The 14,542-nt window shown below is 39.3% G+C and overlaps 1 protein-coding gene across 2 annotated transcripts in view; it reads right to left on the reverse strand.

The window, feature by feature from the left end:
* Positions 1-676: 676 nt before the first annotated feature.
* The window catches only part of USP16 (ubiquitin specific peptidase 16), a 33,924-nt gene continuing 20,058 nt past the window's right edge, over positions 677-14,542 (reverse strand). For both annotated transcript variants that reach the window (XM_011926478.1, XM_011926479.1), the window contains exons 7-14: positions 13,742-13,833; positions 13,011-13,067; positions 11,944-12,120; positions 8,122-8,785; positions 6,552-6,646; positions 5,233-5,319; positions 1,203-1,359; positions 677-1,095 (exon numbers count right to left, since the gene is read on the reverse strand). In XM_011926478.1, the coding sequence (XP_011781868.1) occupies positions 974-1,095; positions 1,203-1,359; positions 5,233-5,319; positions 6,552-6,646; positions 8,122-8,785; positions 11,944-12,120; positions 13,011-13,067; positions 13,742-13,833 (1,451 nt within the window). In that variant the 3' untranslated portion in view covers positions 677-973. The remainder of the gene's footprint in view (positions 1,096-1,202; positions 1,360-5,232; positions 5,320-6,551; positions 6,647-8,121; positions 8,786-11,943; positions 12,121-13,010; positions 13,068-13,741; positions 13,834-14,542) is intronic.

The following is a 14,542-nucleotide window of genomic DNA, read 5'->3' on the forward strand; positions in this document are numbered from 1 at the left end:
GGGCTCAAGGTTTCTACTGCCTTGACCTCCCAGAGTGCTATTACAAGCATAAGCCACCACACCAGCCTGTTTTTAGTATTCTTTCCAAGAGATTTTAGAAGCAATATGACTGACTGGGTCTTACATAAACTCAACAGGTGTTAGGAATGATACAACTCTCATTACTGCCACAGCAGGTTAGAAGTGTTCATTGTATGTCGAAGTCGTCCTCATATAGAACCTTTCAAGAAGTTCAGAGAGGCTTGGTGTCCCTAAGCTCTTTGCATTGCATGTAACTCAAACACTGGCTGACTTGGGACAGTTCGCAGGCTTTCTCTGGTATGCTGGTATTAAGGGGTTTGGTACCCAATTATACTCATAGGAGTGAGACTAGTTTGTCTTACATCTGTCCCAGATCAGTTGACCACTGGCACAGAGCAAATACAGAGTAAGGCCTTATGTACCCCAGCTTATGCACACTGGCATCAGGATTATAAAGAAACATTCCTCCCATTTATATTCTGCTGTCAGTATAGATTCTTATAAAATTAACAGACTTGTGATGAAGCTTCATTAGCCCGTCTTATAAAATTAACAGACTTGTGATGAAGCTTCATTAGCCACATTTTTTAAAGTGTTACCTAGTAGGCTAAGTCAGTAGAAGTTAAAATCTCCTCAGTAATAAAACAAGATTTTAGGTAAGTCAGTTTATTGATGTGTTGTGATCCATCACCCAGACATTAAACACAGAGGACTTAAGTCAGTCAGGATTTGCTTTCCAGAAACGAAACAGGAATTAAAACCACCATGACAATACAAAACCTTTGTAAATTTTTAGGTATTTTTCCCTTCAATATTTAAATAAACATGATTTCTTCTGGCATGTATTTAATGTTAAGTGAACACGATTTTAATTAGTCTTTACTTTTTTAATGTTATTTCAGCCATTATAAAAGCCATAAATGTGTTTCCAGAAAAAGTACTTTTGATACTATTACAGTATTCTCTCATAAAATAGGAGGTACGCTTGTGAGTTTAGTACTTTAGTTGTAGGCACAGCTTGTACATGTGTGTCGCTGATGTGAAACCACTGCCCTTTTGATTCCATTTCAAAATCTGTCAAGAGGAAATGAAAAATCAAACATAAATGCAAAGATTCAAGTTGATTACTTTTTGGTGTTGCCATAATCTGCTGAGTGCCTGAATTTTCCAAGACATCTTACCTTGTGGAATATCACCATGAAGAACAAGATTAGAGAGATGACTATTTGCAGTTCTTGCCTTGGCGTAGGCAGTGTAATGCCCCGACCTCATAGTACCACTGTGTTCAACAACTCCATATAAGGAATAGAGCACCCTTGTATTTTCTTCTGCAACATTCTTTAAAAATAAGTAGAATCCAAAAGTTAGTTCTAGTTCCGTTTACACAGATGTCACTGGCAAGGCAAGTTTACACTATGCAAAGGGTCTTTAACCATTACTTTGAGAGTGCAGAAATCACTCCTGAGTCTACTCTTCTCCATACCTCTTCTCAGCCTGAGACACTTCTGGTTTTATTATAAATTTACCATCGTTCCCCTGCTAGAAAAGTCATAAGCCATAGGCCATTTGATGCAGTTACCTGGCTCAGATACCAAATAAGTGAATTCAACTTGCCAGTTTCTTTAGGAGCCTGAGGATAATTCCAAAATACCTTAACAACCCTAGCTATTAACAACCCTGAATACCCTGTTTAAAAGACAAGCCCTGAACAGGAAGAGGACAGCATTTTAGGTTGTGCCAAAAATTACCCCTTACATCTTTAAATGTCCCCAAGGGAGTTGGTGAGAAGCACATTCAACCTGTCAAGTGTTCACTTTCCCCACCAGAGAGTACAGTCTGCTTATTCTTTCAGGACTCCATATGCCATAGGGCTGGTAATAGGAACAGGCATTCTCTGGGCCAGGAGCCACTTTTCAGACAACTATTTATGTTCTCATGTAAAAAGTTCGTAACATGCATCACTGCCCTTCAGTAGTACTGTCTCTATACTCAGCTTCCCAATCTGTGCCTCCACATTCACTGAAGAACTTAGTACTTCTCCGTCCATCTATGATCCTCACAGGACTTTAAATGCCATTCCATTTTAGCCAACCACAACCAGGACTAGAGTCTGGGCTTGTTACCACTCAGAATTGTTCAACTTCATAAAATGTTTTTTGAGACAGGGTCTCACTCTGTCACCCAGACTGGAGTGCAGTGGTATGATATCGGCTCAATGCAACCTTTGCCTCCTGGGCTCAAGTGATCCTTCAACTTCATAAAATCCTTTTTGAGACAGGGTCTCATTCCATCACCCAGGCTGTAGTGTAGTGGTGTGATCTCGGCTCAATGCAACCTTTGCCTCCTGGGCTCAAGTGATCCTTCAACTTCATAAAATCCTTTTTGAGACAGGGTCTCACTCCATCACCCAGGCTGTAGTGCAGTGGTGTGATCTCGGCTCAATGCAACCTCTGCCTCCTGGGCTCAAGTGATCCTCCCGCCTCAGCCTCTGGAATAGCTGGGACTACAGGTGCACACCACCATGATCTGCTAAATTAATTTTTTGTAGAGACGGGGTTTCAGCATATTGCCTAGGTTGGTCTCAAACTCCTGAGCTCAAGGGACATAAATCTTTTTAGTCTTAGTCCACAAGTCTTCTATTTATTCAACTCTCATCTCACCTATTCTGTACTCTTTAACCTAACAGGATCTCCAATGCTCATATTCTCCTTGCTTATGAAGACTTTTGGCTTCATTCCTGATATGGTTTGGCTGTGTCCCCACCCAAATCTCATCTTGAGTTGTAGCTCCCATAATTCCCACATGTGGGGGGGACCTGTTGGGAGGTAACTGAATCATGGGAGCAGGTCTTTCCCATGCTTATTCTTGATAATGAATAAGCCTCACAAGATCTGATGGTTTCATAAGGGGGAGTTTCCCTGCACATGCTCTTGCTTTCCCTGCTGCCATCCATGTAAAAGTGACTTGCTCCTCTTTGCCTTCCGTCATGATTGTGAGGCCTCCCCAGCCATATGGAACTGTAAGTCCAATAAACCTCTTTCTTTTGTAAATTGCCCAGTCTTGGGTATATCTTTATCAGCAGCATGGAAACTGACTATTACAATTCCCCATATGTAGTCTAGACCATCACTATTCAAACTGTGGTCCATGAACAGCTAGTATCAGCATCACCTGAGAGTTTACATTAAAGATGCAGAATTTTTGATCCCATGCCAGACCTACAGAATCAAAATTTGTAGGTATGATTCCTACATACATATTAAAATTTGGGAACTTCAACCACATGTATCACTTACAAATGATATCCTCCCAATACTCACCACCAGCTTTGCCACCATATCCAATTCATCACAAAACCTCACCCTGAATCCTATAATGTACCTGCCATGCCCCAAACCCAGACAGCCGCTACTGCTAAGAAACAAAACTATAACATATGATCATGTACGTTGTCATAGTCCTCAATGTGACTATAATCTTATAAATTGTCCTTAGCTGCCTCTTCCATTATGCCCTTCACAGCTACTGGCCCAGCCTTTTTTTTTTTTTTTTTTTTTTGAGAGTTTCTTGCTCTGTCACCTAGGCAGGAGTGCAGTGATGCAATCTCGGCTCACTACAGCTCTGCCTCCTGGGTTCCAGCGATTCTCCTTCTTCAGCCTCCCAAGTAGCTGGGATTACAGGCGCACACCACCATGCCTGGCTAATTTTTGTATTTTCAGTAGAGACAGGGTTTCACCATATTGGCCAGGCTGATCTTGAACTCCTGACCTCAAGTGAGTCAACTGCCTTGGCCTCCCAAAGTGTTGGCATTACAGGCGTGCGCCACCACGCCCAGCCCCAAATTCTTCAACACGGAGATTCTTTGAGATCCTTTGTGGCGTCCTCACTTTCTACCCCTGCCTATTCCACTCAGATACTTAGGAGGGTCCTGTTATTGGCCATCTCCTCTTTCTCTCTTCGGACACCATACATAAGGGATCCCATCTTCTCATATTTTAAACCACCACATATGTACTCATTTCTAAATCTTTGCCCTAGGCCCATCCTAAACTCTCTGCCTGTAGGTCTCAGATATGTATATCCAAATGTTTTCTAGACTAAGCACATTAATTTCTCAAAGGTATCTGACACTCAAATGTATCTAACACCGAAGTTATTATCTTTTTTCTACCTGCTTTTCTCAACCTGCTTTTCTCCCTATATTTCCTACCTCAATTTACAGCACTCCCATCCGTCAAGCCAGGCCTCAGGAATCATCCTCAACCCTTTCTCTGACACCCTCAGCATCCACTTACAAAAGGCATCTGCCTCACCTTCCACTGCCAATCAGTCATTAAGTCTGGTTAATTCTACCTCCTGAAGTAGTCCTTCTATCTCCCCATCTCCTGCCCAACTTTAAGCCCTCATCAACTACTGGCTGAATTAATGCAACAGCCACCTAACTCATTTCCCCACCTCTAGTCTTTCCCTCCTAAAATCCAGCCTCCATATGTCAGTAAGTAACCTATGTCACATGCAGATCTGACCATGCCACCCAATGCTTTAAACTCCTCAGGGCTCCCCATTGTATACCTAATGAAGTCCAAGTTCCACACCATGAGAACCCTCCAAACCTTCATTCCTATCTCACTTCTCTGGCTTCATTTCTCAACTCCCTCATACCTTGTACTGTAAACTCTAGAACTACATACATTACCAGTCTCTGGCACTCACCATCCTATTTGACACTGTTGCCTTTACTCCTGCTGTTCTTTCTGCCTGCAAAACTCATTTCATCTTGATTCATCATACTTTTACTCCTTCTTTAAATATAGTTGAGGCATGGTTTACTTTACAAAGCCATTCCTGAACCACCAACATGCTGGGTTAAGTGTATACCACCCCTGATCTATGTTCACCAGCCTTGATATTCAACCACATTAAACTGAGATTATTCATTAATAGATGTGCTCACCTTTAGTTTTATGCCTTCAGCTCACAAGACAATGTGTGCCATAATAAAGGGGATTCTAAACGTTGAACTGAAATAACCCATTCTTCAAAATGATTCATCACTAATCTTCAAATTATAAAGGTACAATGATCAAAGACCCACTCTCCTCAATAATTGTTATCAACTTCATACTTAAGTGAGTTGCTACTGGAGCATTAGGTAAGTAAGCTATGATTTGACTTTAAAGGACTTTCCTGAAAAAGATCACTTTCACTTACCTTACATTTAAGGGTGCAAAAAGGAGCCAAATCTAAGATTTCCGGAAACTTTATGTGTTTGTTAACTTTGCGTAGGTTAAAACCAGCCTAAAAAAGAAGTATAACAGATTGACTTCTTTTCCTGGAAAAGCAATACAGGTTAAGTAAACCAAAGTCCCCTCTGATGTCCAAAAGAATATCAACATTAAGTCCTAGTTCAATTTTCTTTGGAGACTCAATTCTTTCTGACCACTAACTGGTTCCAAGTTGGTTTGCTTTTGCTAAGTGCACATGTATCACACAAAAAAACACACATCAACACATTAAGAAAGCTATTCCCAGCTGGGCACGATGGCACATGCCTGTAATCCCAGCACTTTGGGAAGCTGAGGCAGGAGGATCACTTGAGCCCAGGAGTTCGAGACCAGCCTGAGCAACACAGTGAGACTCTGTCTCTACAAGAAAATTAAAAAATTAGCTGGACATGGTGAGCCACCTACGATAGAGTCTGAGGTGGGAGGACTGCTTGAGACCGGGAGGTCAAAGCTTCAGTGAGCCATGATCATGTCATTGCATACCAGCCTGCGTGACAGAACAAGACTGTTTCAAAAAGAAGAAAAAGAAGAAAAAAACTGTTCTTGTGAGAAAATTCTCAATGTTTCTGCTTCAGTCATCCAGAAATGCCAGATTAGACCAGAGGTTCTGAGTGCTTAAAACTCAGTGATAGCATAATACTTTTCTGTGAAACATGCACTCTCAGCCTCATGCTCGAACCAAGCTTAGTGAATTGCTAATAAAGGCCCATCCAATTATTCAAGCCCATACCAACCACAAGGGGAAAAACGTTCTGAAGATACTGAAAGTACTTTCGGAATTTGGAACATAGTTTAGAAGTTATACAGTTATAGCAAATGTTTTCCAGAAAAGATGAGGTCACCAAAATGATGACAATCTGAGGCACCAATGTCTTTTCATCAAGGGTCCATAAAAATAAGATGCCACACACAAAACAGAAAAGATCAGCTAATATTCCTAAGCATGAGATATATGTAATACACCAGTCTTTTGTTTTATTTAACCTGAAATAAAAGTAAGATGCCAATCTTACTAAAAAGAAGAACATGAGTTCTACGAAATCTGAGGAGATTGTGCCTCCACCTTCACATGCGCCTCTGCCTAGCCCCTATTTTTTTCCCTTTCTGACTTCATTGCCATTAGAGTTAAGAAACAACAGAAAACCAAAGAAACATAGTAATATGTTGAGACAGTACTGAATAAAATAGGTAATAAACAAAGTAGATGTTACATATTTAAAACAAATTTTGGGTAACAAGGAGTACCTGCTGAAATCTCTTTAAATGAAGAGTAAGAACAGGAGGAGCAAGAGAAATTAGCATCTGCTTTTTGGCATTGGTATAAACATGCTTCCTTTCACCTAAAGAAAATAAGAAATTTTTAACAGGGTGAAAATCATTTTAGACCCCTACAGCATTCAGGTTTGCTATAAAATCATTTCAAACATCTAAAGCAAGGATCAGTAAACTTTTTCTATGAAGGACCAGATAACAAACACTGTAGAATTTGTGGAGTAAGAGGCAAAATCAAAGATATTTTATAGGTATTTATATGAGATTAAAATGTCCATAAATTATTACTGATGAAATCAAAATACTGTAATAACTGAGAATGATTACAATCAAAGAGAAAAGTGGAATTACTGTGGAAAGACACAATATTTTGGTTAATGAGGTTCAAAGTTTAGTATATTCCATCATATCAAATACTTTGCAAATGTTCACCTATAAAAAATATTTTTTAGGCTGGGTGCGATGGCTCACGCCTGTAATCCCAAGACTTTGGGAGACCTAGGCGGGCAAATCACTTGAGGTTAGGGTTCGAGACCAGGCTGGCCAACGTGGCGAAACCCTATCTCTACTAAAAATACAAAAATTAGCCAGGTGTGGTGGTGGGTGCCTGTAGTCCCAGCTACTTGGGAGGCTGAGGCAGGAGAATCTCTTGAACCTGGGAAGTAGAGACTGCAGTGAGCTGAGATTGGCCACTGCACTTTAGCCTGGGAGACAGGGCAGGACTCTGTCTCAAAAAAAAAAAAAAAAAAAAAAAATATGTATACACACACACACACACACACACACATACCACACACATATATATATGTATGGTCTCTGAGCTGATATATATATATAGACAAAAAGTAAGCCTATTCTTATATGGTCTCTGAGCTGATACATACCTATATGTATACACACACACACATATAATATTTATATATACACATACACACACAAAAACAGCCTTACTTTTTGTCTCTACATACAAATAAATAAAATTTTACTTAGAATTTTAAAATGTTTCAACAATTCTAGTAAAAATCTTTAGGAATCCATGGCCCCTCCACATCCTATTTACCCAAACTCAAAAAAAAAAAGGCAGTGAGGAGATAAGGGAAATTGTCAGTATGTTTCTTTTTCCCATTTGAGGAAGACTGTAAGAAAGCACTGTCTTCCCGGAGCTTTGCACTGGGCATGTCACATTAGTTCACTGATAAATTCAAGTGTGGCATACTGGGTGCAAAGGAGGTAAGGGTGGTAAAAAATGGCCACTGTGTGTCAGGATGCTGTGGTGACTGTATTCCAAGGGGATAATTTACCCACAGGGAGAGATGTCAGGGAGAAAACTGTCCCATTTAACTGCTGCTGGGATGTCATAGCGTATTAGCCACTTCAGTAAAGTCCTACTTCTTCCATCCTTCTATTAAAATATCTACACAGAAGAGGACCCTTATTCATGCCATCCAAATCCCGATCCAATTAGAATAGGAGCACTCTACCTATGAAGGGCAAAATGTGCCCCTGAATATTAATTTTACTTACAGTGAGAGCATTAAAATACCTTTCATATTTGCCTTTGGTCCATTACACTGTCTCCGTGTGCATACTTCACAAAGCAGTTTATTCGCATCTCGAAGTTTCTCGTTACGGGTGAATTGATATAAACAATGTTGGATTGAACACTCATCAGTATTGAAAACTTCCCTGTTTGCAAGAGTACAGAAAGCAGTTTCTGGATCTTCATTTACAACCTCATACATCTTTGTTCCAGGAGTATGACTATCATTCAGAATCTCTATATTTATTTCATCAGGATGAAGAGCAGCATTCAAATTTAGGTTTTTGAAACCATTGGAAATGTCCACTTCTCCATTGCTCGCTTCCGTTAGGTAGGCACCATTTAAATTCCTAGTACATTCAGTGGGAAAAGATGTTAAAACCTCCAGATCATTATCCATGTTGATATTTTTCATATCGACTTCCTCTGTGGATTTTTGATTGTCAGTTACATTTTCTATCATTTTTTCTTGGCCATTCAAATCTTTCTGGTTGACACAATATTCTTTATGCATAACACCCTCTTGTGAAATATGGTTGGATTTAATATTTACTTCTCCTTGAAGTGACATTTCAGCTTCATATTCATTATCTTCAGGATGGTCAATAGTATAAATATCATTTAAATGAAGAACTTTTCCTTGAATTTTTTGTTGTCTTCGTTGGTTCTGGGTAAAAAGTATAAGGTATTAAAAAATAAAGAAAGAAAAAGAAAGAAAGAGAGGGAGAAAAGGAGGAAGAGAGACAAAGGAAGAAAGAGAAAGCACACACATGTACTATATCCAGTTTTGTTGCTTGTCAATCAAAAATAATTTCCTAAGGAAGACTTCACTCTCACAATCTGATCCTAAAAAGTTCCTTTACTACCAAGGATCAAATAAATTATGAAGAAATTGGCTGGGCATGGTGGCTAACACCTGTAATCCTAGCACTGTGGAAGGTCAAAGCAAGAGGAATCACAAGAGACCACTTGAGGAGTCTGGGACAAGCCTGGGCAACATACTGAGACCCCATCTCTAAAAAAAAATAAAAATAAAAATTAGCTGGGCACGTTGGTGTGCACCTGTAGTCCCAGCTACTCAGCAGGTTGAGGCAGGAGGATCACTTGAGCCCAGGAATTCAAGATTACTGTGAGCTATGATTATGCACACCATACTCCAGCCTAGGTGGCAGAGCAAGACTCTGTCTCAAAAAATAAATAAATTATGAAGAAAAGTTATTTAGGCTAGGTGCAGTGGCTCACACCTGTAATCCCAACACTTTGGGAGGCTGAAGAGGGCGTCTCACTTGAGATGAGGAGTTTGAAACCAGCCTGGCCTACATGGTGAAACCCCATCTCTACTAAAAATACAAAAATTAGCCAGGCATGCCTGTAATGCATCCATGGGTGGTGCGTGCCTGTTGTCCCAGCTACTCAGGAGACTGAGAAAAGAGAATCACTCGAACATGGGAGGTAGGGGTTGCAGTGAGCCGAGACCACACTACTGCACTCCAGCCTGGGCAACAGAGTGACTCTTCCCAAAAAAAAAGAAAGAAAAGTTATTTAAACGAAATCAGGAATAAACCATCACCAACCATCAAAAAAGCACCCTATTGCAGAAATAAAAATACGCAAGACATGGTCTCTGTGCTAAGAGAAGTAATCCAGGCAGAGTAATAAGACTGTTAAACCCAGGCAGTCAAATGTTATACCATATGATGGGTCTGACTGCACACCTAACAGAAAGAAATATATCCACATGAGTTACTGGGTCAAAGTTTCACTGAGATTAAAAAAAAAAAAAAACTGAAAGAACTCAAGGATGTACAAGTACAGTGTAGATTGGTCAGAGGAATGGACAAAAGTATTCTGAGAAAAAAATGGCCTGAAGTTAACAAAGAAGCAAGGTAGCCACACTTACAGAAGAGAGTGAAGAACTTTTCCCTTTAAATCACTCTTGCCACTTGCAACCTACTTCCAAACAGAAAGGAAAAGAAGGCATTTCATCAAGATTCCTGTTACTGAAATGCCTAAAAACCCAAAGGGGTTAGCATTTCTGGTTGTAACTGAAAGAACAACCTGTGTGAGGCTACTCTGTAATACCAGAAGAATGAAGGGCAGCCAACAGGATGGGACCCAAACATTTTCTGAAGTGTTTCCATAAAAACAGAGGAATGCATGAATAAAACATGAGAAAAGAATATAAGCAAAAACGTCAAAGAAAATGAAACACAAATGGCTCTGAAACATAAAAATATGCTTAATCTAATTTATATTAAAATAAATGCAAAATAAAACTCCACTGAGATAATATTTTCCATCTAACACACCAATCAAAATCTGGAAGTTTGATAACACATAGCTGTCAAGGGTCAGGAGCAACCTTTGTGAAGGACAATTAGTATCAACCAAAACTACAAATGCAATCCCTCTTCTCAAAATTTACCCTACAGATGACATATGTGTAGGGTTATTCACTAGAGCATTGACCATTATAGCAAAAGACTAGAAACAACCTAAATCAATAGAGAAATAGTTAAATGAATTATGGCACATCCATAAAACAGAATCATGCAACTGTAAGAAAGAAAAGAACGAAAAGAACGAAAGAAAGAAGAAAGAAAAGAAAGGAAAGGAAAAGGAAAAGGAAAAGGAAAGGAGGAAAGGAAGGAAAGGAAGGAAGGAAGAAAGAAAGGGCCAGGAACAGAGTCTCACATCTGTAAGCCCAGCATTTTGGGAGGCTGAAGCGGGCAGGTTATCTGAGGTCAGGAGTTAGAGACCAGCTTGACCATCATGGCGAAATCTGTCTTTACTAAAAACACAAAAATTAGCCAGGCACGGTGGCACATGCCTGTAATCCCAGCTACTTGAGAGGCTGAGGCAGGAGAATCACTTGAACCCAGGGGGCAGTGTGCCAAGATCTCGCCATTTGCACTCCAGCCTGGGCGACAAAGCGAGACTCCATCTCAAAAAAAACACAGAAAAAGAAAAAAAAAAATGAACAAGTTTTATATACTAAAATGGAAAGGACTCCAAGAATCTAAGTATAAACAAACAATACAATCCAGAATGGTGTGTATGGTAAGAAAGGGGGGAAAAAACCAAGACTGCATATTTGTATTTGCTCATATTTTCCAAAACAAACTCCAGAAGGATACGTAAAAGAAGAAACGAAAATGTTTATCTTTGTCATAAAAGGAAAGTGGTGGTCGGCCAGGCACAGTGGCTCATGCCTGTAATCCCAGCACTTTGGGAGGCCGAGGCGGGCGGATCACTTGAGGTCAGGAGTTTGAGACCAGCCTGGCCAATAATGGTGAAACTCTGTCTCTACTAAAAATACAAAAATTAGCTAGGCTTGGTGGCATGCGCCTGCAGTCCTGACTGCTCAGGAGGCTGAGGCACGAGAATTGCTTGAACCTGGGAGATAGAGGTTGCAGTGAGCAGAGATCATGCCACTGCACTCTGGCCTGGGTGATAGCAAGACTCCGTCTCGGTGGCGGCGGGGAAAAAAAAAACAGTGGTGGGAGGGGGACTTACTGTTTATCTTTATATATTTTCAAATTTGTGGGTGTCAATATATTAACTTAAAAAATTAAGTTAATTAAATTCACTACAAATACTTGTTACAAGCAATGCAGGATTTTAAAAAGAAGCACGACATTTTCTTCCCATATACTCAAAGCAATTTCCCTGCAGAGAATACTAAATGAGCTAAATTCTGCAACTGCCAAATGAAAGTGCTGTATCTAAAACAACAGACATGTCTAACCAATGTCATTCAGACTACACACTCAACAGTTCAAAATATAAAATTAGAAGTATATGATTTTCCTACTAATTACCCACCTTGGCTTGCTTTTTGGCTTGTTTCTTTGCTTTTTTCTGTAAGTGCTTACTTGTTCCAGAGGGAATATCACTTCTCTCTTTTATATAACTGTCATTATCTTTTTCTTCCTCGCTATCTTGATCTTCATCCTCCATTGTCTTTTTCAGATTTCTATCATTTACACTTTTCTTACCACTCTTAAAATATAGACAACATAGGTCAAAAACAAAATTTTACAACTACCATTTGGTAAAAAAAATCCGTGCTATGTAAATATTTTTCTACTTCTATTATATACTAGTTTTATTTTCCACAATATTTGAAAATAGACGAGACAAAATTCATTTATCTCATATACTAGAAAGCAATCTTCACATAATGAGAAAACAAGCAAACCAACAAAACAGCAAAAGGCAACGCCACATGCAAGTGTAATAGAAATACAATGAATTTTATTAGATACATGCTGTGTCACCCTGTAAATATGTCCATTTCCAAATACATTTTCTAAGTGATTTATATAAGTCACCACAGTGTATTCTTTTTTATTCTTTTCTTTCTTTGCATGCATATGACAGTTTTAGAAAAAGAGAAAATAAAGTTTGGTGAGACTAATTGCCAAGTAACAAGCCAAAGGTCTCATAATTCATACAAAGTTGAATAATGATTTATCCAATACTCACAACATCTCTTTTTTCCTACTACTACTTAAAAGGAACCAAATTAAAATGAAATAATACTCTTTATCTAATATTTATGAACTTAGGTATGCAAGGGATTCGTGGTTAGTCTTAAATAACAAAAATAAGTATTAATTTTAATATAAGGAAAATACTTCTCTGTATAGAAACCAATCAAACTAATTACTTGTACAGAATTCTGAATACATCATCTTTTTTTCATCCTTGTTTTTAAAAGTAGTTACCCTGTTCTTTATTCAAATCCTAAAAATTATTCTACCTCAAATTAAGAAAAATTTCTGCATGTGCTAGTAATATACAAACTTAAAAAGAGTAACAGGGCTTCCCCCCATAAAATCTTACAGGAAAAAATATCTACTTGAATAAAATAAACTCAATAGTCTTACCTGATCATCTAAAACTGGGAGAGACAAATCAAGGAAAGATTCATGAACCAAGGAGACCTTAACCAATCAAAAAAGATAGTGTAAAAATGTAAATACTGTAAATGTTACATAATAAGATACTCCCTGCCCTGTGGGATGGGGGGCAGGGGGAGGGTTTTAAAATAAACAAAGGCTTAAGAAAATTTGAAATGAAAAATTACACAACATTGAGGACTTTGGGTTGGGGGAAATAAATCAAAATGTTTAACTTCTTCAAGATTTAAGGAGTGCTGACATTTCCCACAAAGAACCATGCACATCTGAATAGTTTATTTATTTATTTATTTTATTTTTGAGACGGAGTCTCGCTCTGTCGCCCAGGCTGGAGTGCTGAGGCCGATCTCAGCTCACTGCAAGCTCCGCCTCCCGGGTTTACGCCATTCTCCTGCCTCAGCCTCCCGAGTAGCTGGGACTACAGGCGCCCGCCACCGCGCCCAGCTAGTTTTTTGTATTTTTTAGTAGAGACGGGGTTTCACCGTGTTAGCCAGGATGGTCTCGATCTCTTGACCTCGTGATCTGCCCGTCTCGGCCTCCCAAAGTGCTGGGATTACAGGCTTGAGCCACCGCGCCCGGCCTGAATAGTTTAAAAAGATATCCTATGAAGGTAGAGATTTCTGTTTTTGAAATAAACAACAGATAAACTACTATATGAATATTAGTGAATAAACCCAGTACACATCACATCTACTTACAGTTCTGCATTGATCACACATGATCGTACTAGTTAGTTCACCACCAAAGATGCGGTCAACAAAACTTGGTATTGATTTTTTCTTCTCATAGTCTATGGAGAAAAAAAAAAAAGTTCATCAATTGCCAATTACCTTTATATAATTAATTAAACAAGAAAAACTAAAACTACTTACCTATCTAACTCTAAAATTTTATTTTAAATTTCCTGTCCCACAGACTTCTTCCTCCATTCATAATCACCATTATTTCATTTTTACGCGATAGAAGTCAGTATTAAATATTCCACCTCTGAGCATAACATAATTGAACACAATCACCTTTTAGGAATAAGACAAAAAAGTCCTTATCCAAGACCTAGTCAGTGGGCAGTAAACTGTGCAAGTCAGTGAGACTTCTATGTCTCTCTCTCTGTTAGTATAAAATGAACAGCTCGGACTAGGCTGAATGACAGTCTAGCTCCTTAGTTTTAGCACTAACATTCTAACATTCAAGACTGATAAAAGATACTACAGTAGCAAACTGGGAGAGAAAATGCATGTAACTTTTGTGAACTCTAAGACCGAACTCCTTTGATATTTTAAAAACAAAAGAAAGGCCGGGCGCGGTGGCTCAGGCCTGTAATCCCAGCACTTGGGGAGGCCGGGACGGGCAAATCACGAGGTCAGGAGATCCAGACCATCCTGGCTAACATGGTGAAACCCCGTCTCTACTAAAAAATACAAAAAACTAACTGGGCGAGGTGGCGGGCCCCTGTAGTCCCAGCTACTCAGGAGGCTGAGGCAGGAGAATGGCGTAAACCC

Source organism: Colobus angolensis, unplaced genomic scaffold (assembly GCF_000951035.1).
Source record: "Colobus angolensis palliatus isolate OR3802 unplaced genomic scaffold, Cang.pa_1.0 Scaffold69, whole genome shotgun sequence".
Lineage (NCBI taxonomy): Eukaryota > Metazoa > Chordata > Mammalia > Primates > Cercopithecidae > Colobus > Colobus angolensis.